The 20352-nt window shown below is 35.8% G+C and overlaps 1 protein-coding gene across 5 annotated transcripts in view; it reads left to right on the plus strand.

Moving 5' to 3' along the window:
- PPEF1 (protein phosphatase with EF-hand domain 1) overlaps positions 1 to 20352 on the plus strand; it is a 233178-nt gene that overhangs the window by 64275 nt on the left and 148551 nt on the right. For 4 of the 5 annotated variants that reach the window (XM_056808688.1, XM_007500823.3, XM_007500822.3 and 1 more), the window contains exons 3-4: positions 10373 to 10500; positions 19482 to 19542. In XM_056808688.1, the coding sequence (XP_056664666.1) occupies positions 10373 to 10500; positions 19482 to 19542 (189 nt within the window). The remainder of the gene's footprint in view (positions 1 to 10372; positions 10501 to 19481; positions 19543 to 20352) is intronic. The other variant, XM_016424753.2, reaches the window with a different exon arrangement.

Here is a 20352-nt window from a genome sequence, read left to right on the forward strand (position 1 = left end):
ATGGGCATGTGGTTATTATTTTGTATCTTCTTTATTCCTTGATTTCTAATAACCCTTATTAAACCTCAAAAAATATAAAATTAATTTTTACAGTTTATGGCTACCACTCGGACAAGAACATCTCAATTTTTTAAAGATAGTCTAGATAGTTTTTTTTAAGCCACGTTTCTCCTGCCAAAGGTCTCTGATTTAGCTTGTTCCTGCTGTCTGCTTCTGTGTTCCATCTGTGCTTGCCTCCAGTCATCCGCTCCAGACCTGCTTGACCCAAATCGCTCTCCTGCCCCAGTCCCAACCCTGGGCCTGGCCCTGGCCCCAGATGATCTCCAGCCTCCGAGCCAGATTGCCCCAGGCTGCTGTTAGCTGCCACTGTGTCTTCAGAATCACAAACCAAGTGGTAAAAACTGGGGTGTTCTTTCCTTAGGTAACATTTAGCCTCCATGTGGCAGGGGACCTATTGGGGAGGTGGGACAAGGAGAAGGAAGAAACCTTGCAAATAGGAAGTTACAAATATGATGTATTCTATGAGAGAAGTGCATTTCCTATTTCAAAGGATGTTTTTTGAGTGCACTGATCCTTTTACTTATCTTACCTGAGATTCAGGGAAGAAATTCATCTCCCTGGAAGTCTTTGCCTTTTGGACCTGCCCAATTTGAGATTCCTAAAACCCATGTTATCCAATATGGAGAATTACACAGTCCTGACAAAAGGTATCTCAACAGATAAAAAACAAACAAAAAAACTAACTTTAAGGAGACTGGAGGTTATATTTTTAAGGCTTTTCAAACTCCAATGTTTTATAACTGGTAGTTATAAAACATTATATTATTTCTAGTAATCCTTAATAAACCTCAAAAAATATAAAAATAATTTTTACAGTACTTAACATGTATGCACCAAATGGCATAGTATCCAAATTTCTAAAGGAGAAACTAGTGGAGCTCAAGGATGAAATAGACAGAAAAACTATACTAGTGGGAGACCCGAACCTTCCTCTATCAGAACTAGATAAATCAAACCAATAAATAAATAAGAAAGAGGTAAGAGAAGTGAATGAAATCTTAGAAAAATTAGAGTTAGTAGACACGTGGGGAAAAATAAATAAGGACAAAAAGGAATACACCTTCTTTTCAGCAGCACATAGTACATTCACAAAAATTGACCATATATTAGGGCATAAAAACATTGCAAAAAATTGTAAAAGAGCAGAAATAATATAACCTTCTCAGATCACAATGCAATGAAAATAATAATAAGGTTACATGGAGAGGCAAATCAAAAATTAACTGGAAATTACATGATACAATTCTCAAAATCAGTTAAAGAACAATTCATAGAAACAATTAATTTCATTAAAATGATGAAACATCTCTCATAAATGATGAGACATCCTTTCAAAACCTATGGGATGCAGGCAAAGCAGTACTCGGGGGAATTTATATCATTGAGTTCATATATTAACAAATTATAGAGGGCAGAGGTCAATGAATTGGGCCTACAAATTAAAAAACTAGAAAGCGAACAAATTAAAAATCCTTAGATGAAGACTAAATTAGAGATCCTAAAAATCAAAGGAGAAATTAATAAAATTGAAAGTCAAAGAACTATTAATCTAATAAATAAGACTAGAAGCTGGTACTTTGAAAAAAACAAATAAAACAGACAAAGTATTGGTCAATCTAATTTTAAAAACGAAAGAAGAAAACCAAATTGACAGTATCCAAGATGAAAAGGGAGACCTCACCTCTAATGAAGAGGAAATTAAGGGAATCATTAAAAATTATTATGCCCAATTATATGGCAATATAAGGTGATATGATGAATATTTACAAAAATATAAATTGCTTAGACTAACAGAGGAAGAAATAGATTACCTAAACAACCCCATATCAGAAAAAGAAAATGAACAAGCCAACACATCTCAGCCGCAAGAATTAGAAAGAGAAATACCATTTAAAATCACCCTAGACAATAGAAAATACTTAGGAATCTATCTGCAATGGCTGACCAGCAACTATTGCACAAAAGAATTCCAGTGGGTGATAACTTGAGGAGAAAGAAGTCAGGAGAAAGGATTGATAAATCGAGAGACACAGACAGATTAATTGTAATAAGGGAAGGTGCTTGTCCCTTTAATATCTTCCTTTATAGGGTATTCTGTGAAGGAAGATATGAACAACAAGGAACGCGTGGAATACAGGATTCCTAGATATGAATAGCTGGCAAGAGCATAGGTGAGAGGGAAACAAAAGAACAAAGGAAGAAGATCTTTAGAGACCATAGTGGGGCTCCAGAGAAGGAGCGATCCAGATGGCAGAAAGCCAGAGCTAGAGAGAGGGAGAGAGGAGTTGCATAGTCCCTGTCTTTTATTATGGCAATGACTGTGAGGTACATAATACATTTGTAACAACACATAGTGGATACCCATTGGTTTGAAATGTTAATGACGTACAAGATAGAGGGGTGGATAAATTCAGCCTGCACTTTCCAAACTCTTAGAACAAAGACCGCATGGCCCGCTCATAAATCATGCATTGGAATGCTACACTATCTGCTGAGACAAACACAGGAACTATATGAATACAACTACAAAACACTCTCCACACAATTAAAACTAGATCTAAACAATTGGAAAAACATTGACTGCTCATGGGTAGGACAAACTAACATAATAAAAATGACAATCCTACCCAAATTAATTTACTTATTTAGTGCCATACCCATTGAACTACCAAAAAACTTTTTTACTTAATTAGAGAAAAACATAACAAAGCTCATTTGGAAGAACAAAAGATCAAAGATATCCAGGGAAATCATGAAAAAAAAAATGCAAAGGAAGGAGGACTTGCAGTCCCAGATCTCAAACTATACTATTAAACAGTGGTCCTCAAAACAATTTGGTACTGGCTAAGAGACAGGAAGGAGGACTAGTGGAATAGACTTGGGGTAAGTGACCTCAGCAAGACAGTCTATGATAAGCCCAAAGATCCCAGCTTTTGGGATAAAAATCCACTATTTGAAAAAAAACTGCTGGGAAAATTGGAAGACAGTATGGGAGAGATTAGGTTTGGATCAACATCTTTACCCTACACCAAGATAAACTCAGAATGGGTGAATGACTTGAATATAAAGAAGGAAACTATAAGCAAATTAGGTGAACACAGAATAGTATACATGTTAGATCTTTGGGAAAGGAAATACTTTAAAACCATGCAAGTAGTAGAAAAAAATCACAAAATGTAAAATCGATAATTTTGATTATATCAAATTAAAAAGGTTTTGTACAAACAAAACCAATGCAACTAAAATTAGAAGGGAAGCAACCAACTGCGAAATGATCTTCATGACAAAAACCTCTGACAAAGGTCTAATTACTCAAATTTATAAGGAGCTAAACCAATTGTACAAAAAATCAAGCCGTTCTCCAATTGATAAATGGGCAAGGGACATGAACAGTAAATTTTCAGTTAAAAAAAATCAAAACTATTAACAAGTACATGAAAAAATGTTCTAAATCTCTTATAGTCAGAGAGATGCAAATCAAAACAACTCTTAGGTATCACCTCACACCTAGCAGATTGGCTAACAGGACATCAAAAGAAAGTAATGATTGCAGGAGGGGATGTGGCAAAGTTGGGACATTAATGCATTGCTGCTGGAGTTGTGAATTGATCCAACCGTTCTGGAGGATAATCCGGAACTATGCCGAAAGGATGTTAAAAAACTGTCTTTCCTTTGATCTGGCCATAGCAGTGCTGGGGTTGTACTGCAAAGAGATAATAAGGAAAAAGACATGTACAAGAATATTCAAGCTGCACTCTTTGTGGTGGCAAAAAATTGGAAAATGTGGGGATGCCCTTCAGTTGGATATTTTGGTGATGGGATACTATTGTGCTCAAAGGAATAATAAAGTGGAGGAATTCCATGGGAATTGGAACAACCTCCAGGAATTGATGCAGAGTGAGGGGAGCAGAACCAGGAGAACATTGTACACAGAGACTGATGCACTGTGGTACAATTGAATGTAATGAACTTCTCCATTAGTGGCAATGTAAGTGATTTGAACAACTTGGAGTGATCTATGAGAAAAATCACTACCCACATTCAGAGGAAAAACGGTGGGAGCAGAAACACAGAAGAAAAAACAACTGCTTGAATACATGGGTCAAGGGGATATGACTGGGGATGTAGACTCTAAATGAACATCCTAATGCAAACACCAACAACATGGAAATAGGTTCTAATCAAGGACACATGTAATACCCAATGAAATTGTGCATCAACTCTGGGAAGGGTGGGGTGAGGGGAAGGAGGGAAATAATTTAATTCTTGTATGTTCTAAATTGACTAAATAATTTAAATAAAAATATTTATAGCAATTCAATGTTGTAGCATAAAGAACTACGTTCTATCAAATGGGAAGCAAATTATGTTATGTGAACATCATGTAACATTATTATATTGTAAGAAATATTGAAATGAATGGTTTTAGAGAAACTCCAATAGATTTGTATGAATGGATGCATAGTGAAATGAGAAGAACAATTTCAGTAATAGCAACAACTTTGTAAAGAAAGATAATTTTGAAACATTTAAGAACTCTGACAAATACAATGACCAACCATGACTCCACAATACCAGAGATTAAATATGTTCCTGAACTCCTGGTGATGGAAGAAGTTGGTGGACTCAAGGTGTAACATGATATATATGGTTCTGGATAAGAGCCACTCCTGGATTTTTTAAAAACTATTCCTATTTGTTATGAATCCTGTTTTTCTTTTTCACATTTGGAAGGTGAGAAAGGGGTAAAAGTGGTTAATGATAATGTTGCCCAAAAAAATGGTGTAATTTAAATGTTTAAAAGAAAATGAACAAGAGAACCGAAGGTCAGAAGAAGGCATAGATAAGGAGGATGGCTTTGAAATAACATATCGAATTTAGTCTCTCTCTCTTTCTCTCTCTCTCTCTTTCTCTCTCTCTCTCTCTCAACAGGCAGCATATAGTAGAAATTTGCAATTTCACATGTATATAAGAAATAACAATGTCTGTGCCATCATTCTGAGTTGAAAATCCAAACTATAACTGTGGAAAATTGGAGCTGGAGGTCTCACCATACCCAGCTTGTAGAGACCTCATTTAGATGTATAATAGTCTGTTTTATAGACTATTGACAATTAATTAAGTGATTAGTAAAACCAACTGTACAGAATATATTACTCAAGTATGGGATACATTTGCTAATACAGTTAATAAATTCCAATAAAAAGGTTTAAGACAAGCAGCCCCCATTTGCTTTTGTCTTTCTTATGATTTAGTACCAGTTAAGACTTATTGTTTGGACATCAGAAAGATTTACAAAAATCAAGGCCTTTGTTAAATATCTCAATATCCAGAGTGTGTGGCTCATGGTGTGTCATGAGCACTGTTCATTATTGTATTTTGAAAGTAACAATAACAGAAAATATGGGAATAAATCTATTCAGGATACAATGTTTAGTCATCTCTATTTGATACCACAAATAATAGACTGACCCAATCATCTTTACTTGAATCTGGGAGGAAAATTAAAGATAAACCAAAGCTGCCTCTCTAGGCTATAAACTCTGATGAATCTATGATCCTTCACAAAAGCAAATACCATCTTATCTTTGTAATAAATTTCTAATTTCTATAACTGACTAAATGATTATTTTTGTTTTCCTTATTAGGAATCGGGATTCAGTCAAGCTAAGCACTTAACATTCCAAAGCTAATAACAGAGGCTCTTAATTTTATTGGTAGCTATAATATTCTAATACCTCACACTATACTTATCTTTTCCATTACTATTGTTAACATTATGTTATTACAATTGATATCTTTCTAAAATCATAGTTACATTTACTTATCTAAAGTTATATATGTGATTCCTTGTTTTGTAATCATTGCTATAAAAGTAATAAAAGATAATTTCCTTTTCATGTAACCAACTTTTTCTGCCCTGTTTTGTATATCCGTATATTCTTTTTGGGGTATTTTTAAGTGCAGAATAAAAAAAGAAAAGAGAAATGTTCTCATGTTTGTCAATTGGAAAGTCATTGGTGAATTTTTAAAAGTAGTTTGAGTTAACAGTAGGAATAAGTAGGAGCTTGCTGGATTGATTAAGATGGAAATAAATTTCTAGTGGAATTTCCTAGAGATTCGTCATAGGCCCTGTTCTAGTTAACATTTTTGTCAATAACTTGGATAGAATGCTAAATATTGAAGTACAAAAAAATTTGATGGTACAAAATTATGAGGTATAGCTAACATGTTACATAACTGAGCCAAAATCTAAAAACATCTTGAGAGGCTAGAATGATTGCCCTATACTATAATAAGATGACTTTAATAGAAGTAAATGGAGAGCCACTGTTTTGGGGTTCCAAAATTACACTTTAAATGGGTGGGAGGGAAGTATGACTAAACAATAGTTCTAGAGGACTATAAGTTCATCGCAAACCAACAGTACAACAGTATAGCCCAAAAACTGATGATGACTTACATCTTGTTAGGAGAGGCATTGAGTGCATAATCAGAAGAGGTGACAATGATTTGCCCCTGTTAGACCATGTAGAGAGTACTGTATTTAATTCTGGAGGCCATATTTTAGGAAGGGTTTTGAAATGCTATCTGTGTCCAGAAGAAGCCCTAAGGATGGAGAGAAGTCTGGAAAACGTGAAAAGAACATTCGTTGAAGAAAGTGAGAAGAATTAGAACAAATTTAGTGGGGACACGCTAGCCGAATTCGGGTACTTTAAGGGCTGTCAAGTAGAATGTTTTTGAGGGTAGAATTAGAAACAATAAATGGAAGTTACCTAGAGGCAGACTTAGGTTTGAAAGAATGAGAAAATTTCCTAATAATCAGAGGTAACCTAAATGAGAAAAGGATACTTTGGGACACAGTGGTTGGCTATTGCTTCCACTCAGGTAGAAGCTTGATGAGAACTTGTTGAGAGAATTTCTATATAGTGTATCCAATACATACCTGAGCAGAAAAGTCCACAACAAATATATATGTATATACACACATATATTTATATATATGTATATATTTGTTTATGTAGTATATATACAAGTGTACATAGGTATATGCATACTTGTAGAAATATATATATATATATATTCTTGTATATAGTGTGTGTACACACACACACACACACACACACACACACACAGACACACACACATGCAGGTTCTCCCTTTATGTAAGTGGATCAGTTTGCAAAGCAATTTTTACATAGAGGCAGGAAGGAGGAGACCTGCACATGGTTCAAGGATCTGTAGGAGCTTGGGACAGAGAGACAAGAGAAGTCACACAGAATGGCCCTCCCAGAGAAGAGTAGACCTTTAACATCAATAGAATGAGAAGAGGACTGAACACTTGGGTTCTAATACTTTACTAATCATTTCCTATGTGTTATTTAAATTACTCTATGTTGTGGTTTCTTGGTAGAGAAACAATGATTCAGACCTTATGGTTATCTCATGGGGAACTTCCAAAGGGTTTAATGAAATGGTAGGCACCATATACTTTCTAGAATTAAATATGATGCCTAAGGAGGCATACTAACTCTCAGGTACCATTTGGGATACTATCTTGCTGATATACCAAAGTTTACACTTGGGAGCTGGAAACATTACAAAATTTATTTCAAAATGATCTTATGCCTATTTCTTAGGCAGCATCGGATAGTAATTACTACTTTATAATATGGTTTGAAATTTGGTACTCTAGATAGTCTTCCTTTATATTTTTCCATTAATTCCTTTGATGTTCTTGACCTTTTATTCTTTCAAATGAATTTTGTTATTTTTTTCTAGTTGAATCAAAAAGTTTTTTGGTAATTTAATTGGGATAGCATTGAATAAGTAGATTGGGTAGAATTGAAATTTTAATTATGTATATTATTTTAATTATATATAATTAATTATATAATGATATTGTCAGTTTAATTATATGTCTAGTTATATAATTAAGCATACTTAATTATATAATTAATAATATACATGCCCATCTATGAACAATATTTTTCTACTTATTTAATTCTGACTTTATTTGTATAAAAAGTGTTTTATAATCATGTTTATTTTCCTGAGTTTGTCTTGGCAGATATACTTTTAGGTATTTTATTCAATCTAAGGTTATTTTTGATGGGTTATCTCTTCTTACAGGATGTTGTTGGTGATATATGGAAATTCTGATAAAAAATTAGTGGGAAAACTGGAAAGCAATCTGGTTGAAACTAGATATAGACCAATATCCTATAACATTTACCAAGATAAGTTCAAAATAGATACATGGCCTAGGCATTCAGGGAAATATCATAAGTGAATTAGAAGTACAGGGAATATATTACCTATCAGATTTATGGGAAGGAGAAGAATTTATGAATAAACAAGATACAGAAAGCATTGTAAGATATAAAATGGATAATGTTGGATATTTGATATTAAAAACTTTTTGTATAAATAAAACTAATGTAGCCAAGATTAGAAGGAAAGCTGTAAATTAGGAAAACATTTTTTATAGACAGTTTCTTGGAAAGAGGCCTCATCTAGAATAGATAGAGAACTTTGTCAAACATATAAGAATATGAGCCATTCCCCAATCAATCCATAGTCAAAAGACATGAACAGACAGTTTTTGAATGAAGAATACAAAACTGTATATAAATATATGAAAAATGCTCTAAATCATTATTGATCAGAGAAATGCATATCCAAACAACTCTGAGATATCATCTCACACCTATCAAATTGGATTAAATGATAAAAGGGCAAAGTGAAAAATGTTGGAGGGGATGTGGAAAAATGGGATACTAATACCCTGGCAAAATTATGAACTGATCTAATCATTTTGGAGGACAATCTGGAATTAAACTCAAAGAGCTATAAATCTCTTTATGACTTTTAATCCAATAATACCACTTGGGTTTCTTTTCTTTTTTTTATTTGGAAAATTTTATTTAATTAATTTAGAATATTTTTTCCATGGTTACAACATTCATGTTCTTTCTCTTCCCCCACCCCCTTCCTGTAGTCAACACGCAATTCCAATGCATTTTACATGTGTCATTGATCGAGACCTATTTCCATATTATTGATATTTGCATTAGGGTGATCATTTAGAATCTACATCCCCAATCATATCCCTATCAACTCATGTGATCAAGTAGTTGTTTTTCTTCTGTGTTTCTACTCCCACAGTTCTTCCTCTGGATGTGGGTCATGTTCTTTCTCATGAGTCCCTCAAAATTGTCCTGGATCATTGCGTTGCTGCTAGTAGAGAAGTCAGTTACATTCTGTTGTGCTACAATGTATCAGTCTCTGTGAACAATGTTCTCCTGGTTCTGCTCCTTTCACTCTGCATCACTTCCTGGAGGTCATTCCAGTTCACATGGAATTCATCCAGTTCATTATTCCTTTTAGCACAATAGTATTCCATCATTGGGTTTATTTCCTAAGGTAATCAGGGAAAAAGGAAAATAAACTACATGTTGTAAAATATTTGTAGCAACTTTTTTTGTGGTGGTGAAGAACTGGAAATTGAAGGGATCCCATCAAATGGGAAAGGCTAAAGAAGTTGTGGCATATGATTGTGATACAATAGTACTGCACCATGAGAAGTGACAAGCAGGTTAATTTTGGAAAAACATGGAAAGACTTTACATGAAATTATGAAGAATGAAACAAGCAGAACCAAAAGAACATTATATATAGCAGCAGAAATCTTGTTTGAAGAATGACTTGTGTTAATCTGCCTCCTCAGAAAGAATTGATAAATAGAAACAAGCAATACAGTTTTATATATACATATATCTTTTTGTTAAATGATGCCTTCTCTAATGGAGGAAGGGAGTTTCTAGAAGTTGAAATGTAATGAACAAACAAATAAATATGTAACTATTATAAAATTATTTTTATTAGAGCTGTTGCTCATTCATGAGAGTAAATATGCATAAATAAAATCTACTCATTTTTATACCCCATTATTTCAATTTTTTGTAAAACTATTTGGATAAACAATGAAAGTGATTGAATTCTTTCCCTTTGTCTTGTCATTTCTGAAATTGGTACTCATAAGCAATGGTTTGAAAATTAAAAATTAGATAAATAAAAGAAATGAGGAAAGCAGGAGGTCTGGATAGTCTACAAGCTAGATAAGGAATCTCCAAATAATTTGAGAATTGACATTTCAAAAAATATCAAAAAAAGGACATACAATGTGATTGAAATTTTTAGGTCCAGTCATTTTAAGATTCTAGATCTTTATTTCCTTATAGCAGCTGCTTCCATTGTCATTATGTACTAACTCTCTTTCTGGGTCTTTTTTGTTTCTGTTGATTACTAGGCGTTAAGGCAGCTCTGCTCATTCAGTCCTGGTACCGCTGTTATAAGGCTCGGTTAGAATTAAGGAGGCGCCAGGCCTTGTCAATCTTTGAGAGCATTGAATATGCTGATGAGCAAGATCAGTTGCAGGTCTGTATTTTTCAGTTTTTATCCACTCTTGCAAATGCTTCTTTACCATCTATCTAAAATAAAGTAAATACATTCACATTCACATTTTTTATTTTTATTTATTTAAAACACTTACATTCTATTTTAGAATTAATACTAAATATTGGTTGAAAGGCAGAAGAGTGGTAAGGATGAGGTAGGATTGAGTGACTTGCCCAGGGTCATACATCTAGGAAATGTGGGAGGTTAGATTTTAATTCAGGTTTTCCTTATTTAATAGCTGAAGAACTGAGTTAAACAGAGTTAAATGACTTGTCAGGTTTTAATCTAAGGACCTCCCGTCTCTAGGCATGGCTATCCATCTGCGGAGTCACCTAGATGCCCCACAAAGGCACATTTATTAAGTTCTTACTATGGACCAGACACAACTGAACAACTCCAGACCAACTCTGCTACTAACAGTGCAACATTGGCTTAATCTTTGAAATTCTTTGAGATTTAGTTTTCTCAGATAGGTTTTTTTCTTTTAAACTTTTATTTATTGTTCAAGTTATTTATTCTATCCGTTGCAATTGCCCACATGAAGAAAGCTCTGCCGAGGCCAACCAATTTGTATCCAGGATAGACCTTGGTCCCAAGTTCTTGAAACATTTAAGCAGCCTTTTCCCTTGTGATGAACTCATTTACTTCTGAAGTACCTCAGTCACAAAGGAATAAATAAGAGTGCAAATAAAAAAATACACAGAAAGAACTTCCCAAAATTAAAGTCCTTCCCTTAGTGTTCTGTACTCTTCCGTACACTGGTAAGTGCCACGTGCAGGATGGGAAGATCAGATAGGACCGGGAGACTTTCTGGACTGAATGAGGAGCAGAGGAAACAGAAGATACTTCAGAAGAAGGTATCATGAAATAAAGGATAGGTCAGAAAAACCGTCATTTTAAATGAGGGGAATTGGTAGAGAAGCCCCTCCAATGCTTTTGTGGATGGCCAAATTATTTCTATCCAAGCTCAACCCCATCTACTGATGGGCAGCTCTAATAGCAGACATCAAGCCATAACTTCCTGTGAGTACCTCAGAACTAATGACATGAATTAAGATGATAATTTGGGAGGAGATGGTACTTAGCTCACAGAATCATTGATTGTCATGGAGTTAAATGGATCATTTATACTAAAATTTGATTTTTAAAAATGAGAAAACTAAAGCTCAAAGAATTTCAAGGCCTTATCCAATTTTGTAATGTTAGTAGCAGAACTAGTTCTAGAGTTGTTCTCTTGTGTCTGACTCTTCATGACCTCATTTAACTATTTTTTTCATTTTAATTTTTTTTAAAATATATTTTATTTGATCATTTCCAAGCATTATTCGTTAAAGACATAGATCATTTTCTTTTCCTCCCCCCCACCCCCCATAGCCAACGCGTAAGTCCACTGGGCATTAGATGTTTTCTTGATTTGAACCCATTGCTTTGTTGATAGTATTTGCATTAGAGTGTTCATTTAGAGTCTATCCTCTGTCATGTCCCCTCAACCTCTGTATTCAGGCAGTTGCTTTTTCTCGGTGTTTCCACTCCCATAGTTTATCCTTTGCTTATGAATGGTGTTTTTTTCTCCTGGATCCCTGCAAGTTGTTCAGGGACATTACACCGCCCCTAATGGAGAAGTCCATTACGTTCGATTATACCACAATGTATCAGTCTCTGTGTACAATGTTTTCCTGGTTCTGCTCCTCTCGCTCTGCATCACTTCCTGGAGGTTGTTCCAGTCTCCATGGAACTTCTCCACTTTATTATTCCTTTTAGCACAATAGTACTCCATCACCAACATATACCACAATTTGTTCAGCCATTCCCCAATTGATGGGCATCCCCTCGTTTTCCAGTTTTTGGCCACCACAAAGAGCGCAGCTATGAATATTCTTGTACAAGTCTTTTTGTCCATTATCTCTTTGGGGTACAAGCCCAGCAGTGCTATGGCTGGATCAAAGGGTAGATATTCTTTTGTCGCCCTTTGGGCATAGTTCCAAATTGCCCTCCAGAATGGCTGGATCAGTTCACAACTCCACCAGCAATGAATTAATGTCCCTACCTTGCCACATCCCCTCCAGCATTCATTACTTTCCTTTGCTGTCATGTTAGCCAATCTGCTAGGTGTGAGGTGATACCTCAGAGTTGTTTTGATTTGCATCTCTCTGATTATAAGAGATTTAGAACACTTCTTCATGTGCTTGTTAATAGTTTTGATTTCTTTATCTGAGAACTGCCTATCCATGTCCCTTGCCCATTTATCAATTGGAGAATGGCTTGATTTTCTGTACAATTGATTTAGCTCATTATAAATATGAGTAATTAAACCTTTGTCAGAGGTTTCTATGAAGATTTTTTCCCAATTTGTTGTTTCCCTTCTGATTTTAGTTATATTGGTTTTGTTTGTACAAAAGCTTTTTAGTTTGATGTAGTCAAAATTATTTATTTTACATTTTGTGATTCTTTCTATATCTTGCTTGGTTTTAAAGCCTTTCCCCTCCCAAAGGTCTGACATGTATACTATTCTGTGTTTACCCAATTTACTTATGGTTTCCTTCTTTATGTTTAATTCACTCACCCATTTTGAATTTATCTTGGTGTAGGGTGTGAGGTGTTGATCTATTCCTAGTCTCTCCCACACTGTCTTCCAATTTTCCCAACATTTTTTATCGAATAGTGGATTTTTGTCCCAAAAGCTGGGATCTTTGGGTTTATCGTATACTGTCTTGCTGAGGTCGCTTTCCCCTAGTCTATTCCACTGATCTTCCTTTCTGTTTCTTAGCCAGTACCAAATTGTTTTGATGACTGCTGCTTTGTAATATAGTTTTAGGTCAGGGACTGCAAGGCCCCCATCATATGTGTTTTTTTCATTATTTCCCTGGATATCCTTGATCTTTTGTTCTTCCAAATGAACTTTGTTATGTTTTTTTCTAAATCAGTGAAGAAGTATTTTGGTAGTTCAATGGGTATGGCACTAAATAGATAAATAAGTTTGGGTAGGATGGTCATTTTTATTATATTGGCTCGTCCTATCCATGAGCAGTTAATGTTTTTCCATTTGTTCAAGTCTAGTTTTAGTTGTGTGGCGAGTGTTTTGTAGTTGTGTTCATATAGTTCCTGTGTTTGTCTTGGGAGATAGATTCCTAGGTATTTTATTTTGTCTAAGGTGATTTTGAATGGGATTTCTCTTTCTAGTTCTTGCTGCTGAGCTGTGTTGGAGATATATAGAAAAGCTGATGATTTATGTGGGTTTATTTTGTATCCTGCAACTTGGCTAAAGTTGTTGATTATTTCAATTAGCTTTTTGGTTGAATCTCTAGGATTCTTTAAGTAGACCATCATGTCATCCGCAAAGAGTGATAACTTGGTCTCCTCCTTGCCTATTTTGATGCCTTCAATTCCTTTATCTTCTCTAATTGCTACTGCTAGTGTTTCTAGTACAATGTCAAATAGTAGAGGTGATAATGGGCATCCTTGTTTCACTCCTGATCTTATTGGGAATGCATCTAGTTTATCCCCATTGCAGATGATATTAGCTGTTGGTTTTAGATATATACTGTTTATTATTTTTAGGAATGACCCTTCTATTCCTATGCTTTCTAGTGTTTTTAATAGGAATGGGTGTTGTATTTTATCAAAGGCTTTTTCTGCATCTATTGAGATAATCATGTGGTTCTTGCTAGTTTGCTTGTTGATGTGGTCAATTATGTGGATGGTTTTCCTAATGTTGAACCAGCCCTGCATCCCTGGTATAAATCCTACTTGATCATGATGAATGATCCTTCTGATCACTTGCTGGAGTCTTTTTGCTAGGATCCTATTTAAGATTTTTGCATCTATATTCATTAGGGAGATTGGCCTATAGTTTTCTTTCTCTGTTTTTGACCTGCCTGGTTTTGGAATCAGTACCATGTTTGTGTCGTAAAAGGAGTTTGGTAGAACTCCCTCTTTGCTTATTATGTCAAATAGTTTGTATAGTATTGGGGTCAACTGTTCTCTGAATGTTTGATAGAATTCACAGGTGAATCCATCAGGCCCTGGGGATTTTTTCTAAGGAAGTTCTTTGATGGCTTGATGGATTTCAATTTCTGATATGGGATTATTTAAGAATTCTATTTCCTCTTCTGTTAGTCTAGGCAGTTTGTATTTTTGTATATATTCATCCATTTCTCCTAAATTGGTGTATTTATTGCCATATAATTGGGCAAAGTAATTTCTAATGATTGCCTTAATTTCCTCCTCATTGGAGGTGCTGTCCCCCTTTTCATCTTTAATGCTGTGAATTTGCTTTTCTTCCTTCCTTTTTTTAATTAGATTGACCAGTACCTTGTCTATTTTGTTTGTTTTTTCAAAGTACCAGCTTCTTGTCTTATTTATTAAATCAATAGTTCTATCACTTTCAATTTTATTAATTTCTCCCTTAATTTTTAGGATTTCTAATTTGGTTTTCTGCTGCGGGTTTTTAATTTGATCGCTTTCGAGTTTTTTCAATTGCATTTCTAATTGATTAATCTCTGCTCTCCCTTGTTTGTTAATATAAGTTTTCAGGGATATGAATTTGCCTCTGATTACCGCTTTGGCTGCATCCCAAAAGGATTGAAAGGATGTTTCGCCATTGTCATTTTCCTTGATGAAATTATTAATTGTTTCTATGATTTCTTCTTTAACTAAATGGTTTTGGAATATCATATTGCTTAATTTCCAATTGGTTTTAGATTTGGTTTTCCATGTACCATTACTAATCATTATTTTTATTGCCTTGTGATCTGAGAAGGCTGCATTCATTATTTCTGCTTTTTTGCATTTGTGTGCTATGTTTCTGTGACCTAATGTATGGTCAATTTTTGTGAATGTGCCATGTGGTGCTGAGAAGAAGGTGTATTCCTTTTTATCCCTATTTATTTTTCTCATATGTCTATTAATTCTAATTTTTCTAAGATTTCATTCACTTCTTTTACCTCTTTCTTATTTATTTTTTGATTTGATTTATCTAAATTTGATAATGGTTGGTTTAAGTCTCCCACTAGTATGGTTTTATTGTCTATTTCTTCCTTCAATTCGCCTAGTTTCTCCATTAGAAATTTGGGTGCTATATTATTTGGTGCATACATGTTGATTAATGATATTTCCTCGTTGTCTAGAGTCCCTTTTAACAAAATATAATTACCTTCCCTATCCCTTTTGATCAGGTCTATTTTTGCATTGGCTTTATCAGATATCATGATTACCACTCCTGCCTTCTTTCTATCAGTTGAGGCCCAGAAGGTCTTACTCCATCCTTTAATTCTGACCTTGTGGGTGTCAACCCGCCTCATGTGTGTTTCTTGAAGACAACATATGGTAGGGTTTTGGATTCTAATCCATTCTGCTATTCGTCTACGTTTTATGGGTGAGTTCATCCCATTCACGTTCAAAGTTATGATTGTCATTTGTGGACTCCCTGGCATTTTGATTGCCTTCCCTAATTCTAACCTTTTCTTCTTCGGCTCTACCTTTTAGTCCAGTGATTTACTTTGTTTTTTTTTTTTGCTTTTTTTAAATTTTGATATTATTTTATTTGGTTGTTTTCATACATTATTCACTGGAAACAAAGATCGTTTTCTTTTCCTCCCCTCCCCTCCCCCCCCCCCCCCCCACCTTTCCCTCTCCCATAGCCGACGCATGATTCCACTGGTTATCACATGTGTTCTTGACTCGAACCCATTTTCCTGTTGTTGGAGTTTGCATTATAGTGTTCATTTAGAGTCTCTCCTCAGTCTTATCTCCTCCAACCCTGTAGTCAAGCAGTTGCTTTTCAGCGGTGTTTTTACTCCCACAGTTTATCCTCTGCTTGTGGGTAGTATTTTTTTTTTAGATCCCTGCAGATTGTTCAGGGATTGCATTGATACTAATGGAGAAGTCCATTACGTTCGATTATACCACAGTGTGTCAGTCTCTGTGTACAATGTTCTCCTGGTTCTGCTCCTCTCGCTCTGCATCACTTCCTGGAGGTTGTTCCAGTCTCCATGGAATTCCTCCACTTTATTATTCCTTTTAGCACAATAGTACTCCATCACCAACAGATACCACAGTTTGCTCAGCCATTCCCCAATTGATGGGCATCCCCTCGTTTTCCAGTTTTGGGCCACCACAAAGAGCACAGCTATGAATATTCTTGTACAAGTCTTTTTCCTTATTATCTCTTTGGGGTACAAGCCCAGCAGTGCTATGGCTGGGTCAAAGGGCAGATATTCTTTTGTCGCCCTTTGGGCATAGTTCCAAATTGCCCTCCAGAATGGTTGGATCAATTCACAACTCCACCAGCAATGAATTAATGTCCCTACTTTGCCACATCCCCTCCAGCATTCATTACTTTCCTTTGCTGTCATGTTAGCCAATCTGCTAGGTGTGAGGTGATGCCTCAGAGCTGTTTTGATTTGCATCTCTCTGATTATAAGAGATGTAGAACACTTCTTCATGTGCTTGTTAATAGTTTTGATTTCTTTATCTGAGAACTGCCTATCCATTTCCCTTGCCCATTTATCAATTGGAGAATGGCTTGATTTTTTGTACAATTGATTTAGCTCATTATAAATATGAGTAATTAAACCTTTGTCAGAGGTTTCTATGAAGATTTTTTCCCAATTTGTTGTTTCCCTTCTGATTTTAGTTATATTGGTTTTGTTTGTACAAAAGCTTTTTAGTTTGATGTAGTCAAAATTATTTATTTTACATTTTGTGATTCTTTCTATATCTTGCTTGGTTTTAAAGCCTTTCCCCTCCCAAAGGTCTGACATGTATACTATTCTGGGATTCGGGTAGAAGGCCCTGAGGGTTGTGGTTTGGAGGACCCTGCTCTCTGAGCCCGGCCGGGCTGCGGCTTCCGGGAGCCTTGGACTCTGCGCTCCTACCCCTGAGGTCCGAGTGATCTCGGGTTCTGGCTTTTAAGGGGAGCCGTACCTTTTGAACCGGGTCCAAGTCCAGGAGGAGGGTTCCCAGGGTCTGTGCTGTTGATCGTTTTGAATTTCGGCGCCTTAGGAGCTTATAGTTTGAGATCGGTTGGGAAGGGTTTTCCAGAGATCTGAACTTTAGCTTTCTCTAAGCCGCCATCTTAACCGGAAGTCCCATTTAACTATTTTTTTGTTGTTCTTTGTTTTTGGCAAAGATACTGGAGTGATTTGCAATTTCCGTCTCCGGTTCATTTTGCAGATGAGGAAACTGAGGCAATAGAGTTAAATGCCTTGTTCAGGATCACACAACTAGCAAGTGTTTGAGGTTGGATTTAAATTCAGATCTTCCTTATTTTACAGATGGCAGAGTATTTAACTGAGGCAGAGTTAAGTGACGTGCCCTGGGTTACACAGCAGTAATCATCTGAGGATGGATCTGAACTCAGGTTCTCCCGACTCCAGGCTGGCCATTCTATCCATTCTGCCACCTAGCTACCTCAGCTCTTTGTTGTACCAAAAGACAGTTAGAAATCAAAATCATTGTTCCAGACTGGCTTTCTCATGAAATCGGGCTTAGAGGAGAGTTACTCCAGTCAATTTTTGTTTAATTTCTTATTTGTATAAATTGTCATACTTGACTCTTCCTGTTGTTTACCTCTCCTCCCATATTTTTCCAGTTAAGTCTAACTGATTCATAACATTTTTCACATTTTTCCTTTTCATTCATAGCCACCATTCCAATTTTGATTCTTATTCCTTGTTATCTGAAATATAGCAACATATTACTAACTGGTAATCATTAAAAAAAAACCAAAACCCTTACCTTCCATCTTGGAATCAATACTGTGTACTGGCTCCAAGGCAGAAGAGTAGTAAGGGCTAGGCCATGGGGGTCAAGTGACTTGCCTAGGGTCACACAGCTGGGAAGTGTCTGAGGCCATATTTGAACCCAGGACCTCCCATCTCTAGGCCTGACTCTCAATCCACTGAGCCACCCAGCTTCCCCCTAGGAATCATTTTTTTGAAGTTACTATGCTAAATGTTCCTTTGAAGCTATATGAGATGTGTATTCAAAAGCACAACCACCTTTAAATCTCTATCTAAATGTCAGCTATTATTATGTAGAATCTGTATTTTGAAGCCTTTACAGGTATATTTACAAATACATTCATATTTTGTCAGTTAAAAATAAATTTTCTTTTCTCACAAAAAACCTCTGCTTGTAGCCTTTCTTCCCTGTCTAATCTCTCCACACAGGCTCCAAATTAAAAAGTTTTTTTAGCATAGATCTGACCGTATCTTAACTGAAAATTTAGTAGTTCCCTATTATCTTTAAAATCAGAATAAAGCACTCCTCAGTATGGCTGCTATGTGACCTTCCAATCTTCTTTTCTATTTATTCTCTTTTGCACACTCTCCTTTCCAGTCAAAATGGCCAACTAGGGATCCTTTTAGATTGCCATTAAGGTTATTAAATCCTTTTAATGGTAGGAGGAGGAGTATTTGGTTATTCTAATATAGTTCTGCTAGATTGTAAGCTCCTTGAGGGCAGGAACTTTGTTCTTTGTGTACTTTGTATTGCCCCTAGCACTTAGCATGGTAAAAATAAAAAAAAAATTATAATCTTAAGAGCAAATGATTTAGATTGGTGAGAATTCAGTGCCTTTACAGAAGACTGCATGGGATTGACCAGTACTGCTCCCCCCTCCAATTCTGTATCTCCTGTTGCCCACAAAGAAAAAGCAAATAGAGAGACCAAAATGAAGATGTTTGGTGGGGGCAGCTGAGTGGCTCAGTGGATTGAGAGCCAGGCCTAGAGATGGGAGGTCCTGGGTTAAAATCTGGCCTCAGACACTTCCTAGATATGTGACCCTGGGCAAGTCACATCACCCTTACCACCCTTACTTTAGGTTCTTTTGCCTTAGAACCAATGCACAGTATTGATTCTAAGATGGAAGGTATGGGTTTTAAAAAATGATGTTTGTAGTCTTAGTATTTTGTGCCTTGAATGACATTTTTGGTTTTTGTTTTCTTTTTGTTCCCCAGCTTGCCAAATTTTTCACATTCATGCTGGAAAACTACACACAGAAAAAGGAGGAAAATTCAGGTAAGAAGATAAGTGGAAAATAGAGCTAAGAAATGACTCTGAAAGATAAATTTTTTAGTGAGGCAAAATAAAGGATTGTAAAGAATAACCTGCCACAAAGAGTTACATCTGTTCTTGAATTCTTAGCTAATTGCTGCCACAGCTACCACTACTACCACTAGCATTTATATATTCATTTAAACTTTAAGGTTTGCAAAGTGCTTTTCAGATGTTATCTAATTTGATCCTCACAACAACCCTGGGAAACAGGTGCTTCTATTATCTCCATTTCAGGGATTAGGAAACCAAAACAGACTCGGGTAAAGGAATCTTCCTTGGTTCAGGATTACACAGCAAGTGTCTGTGGTGGGATTTGAATTCAGGTCGTGTGACTCCAGCTCCAATTCTTTTTCTACCACTTCTCCTAGCTGTCTAGGGAGAATCAGAGAGAACCAACTTATTATTATGGATTTATGAGGAACATCCGTTATTGTAGAAATTCTGCACATGTAGAAATGCTAAGAAATTAAAGAAATGAGACAAGCTCTGCTTATATGGCAACCAATAATAGATCTAACCAAGGGAAAAATCAGTCTAATTGGTTGGTTTATGTGCTATTGAGGAAACATTGAATTTTTCATTTTTCAAAAGATTGCCATGATTGCCGTGTGTCCAGATTCATATTCGTCGTTTCCACGACACTCTATCCATGGCATCCTCTAGCCTCCCCTTTTCCATCTTAGCCACCATCAGGGATACCCATGAGGTTGATGTTTAACCCTTCCATCTCCTAAACTTCACCTTCGTTTGTAGCTCTCACACTCCAGGGTC

Source organism: Monodelphis domestica, chromosome 8 (genome assembly GCF_027887165.1).
Source record: "Monodelphis domestica isolate mMonDom1 chromosome 8, mMonDom1.pri, whole genome shotgun sequence".
Lineage (NCBI taxonomy): Eukaryota > Metazoa > Chordata > Mammalia > Didelphimorphia > Didelphidae > Monodelphis > Monodelphis domestica.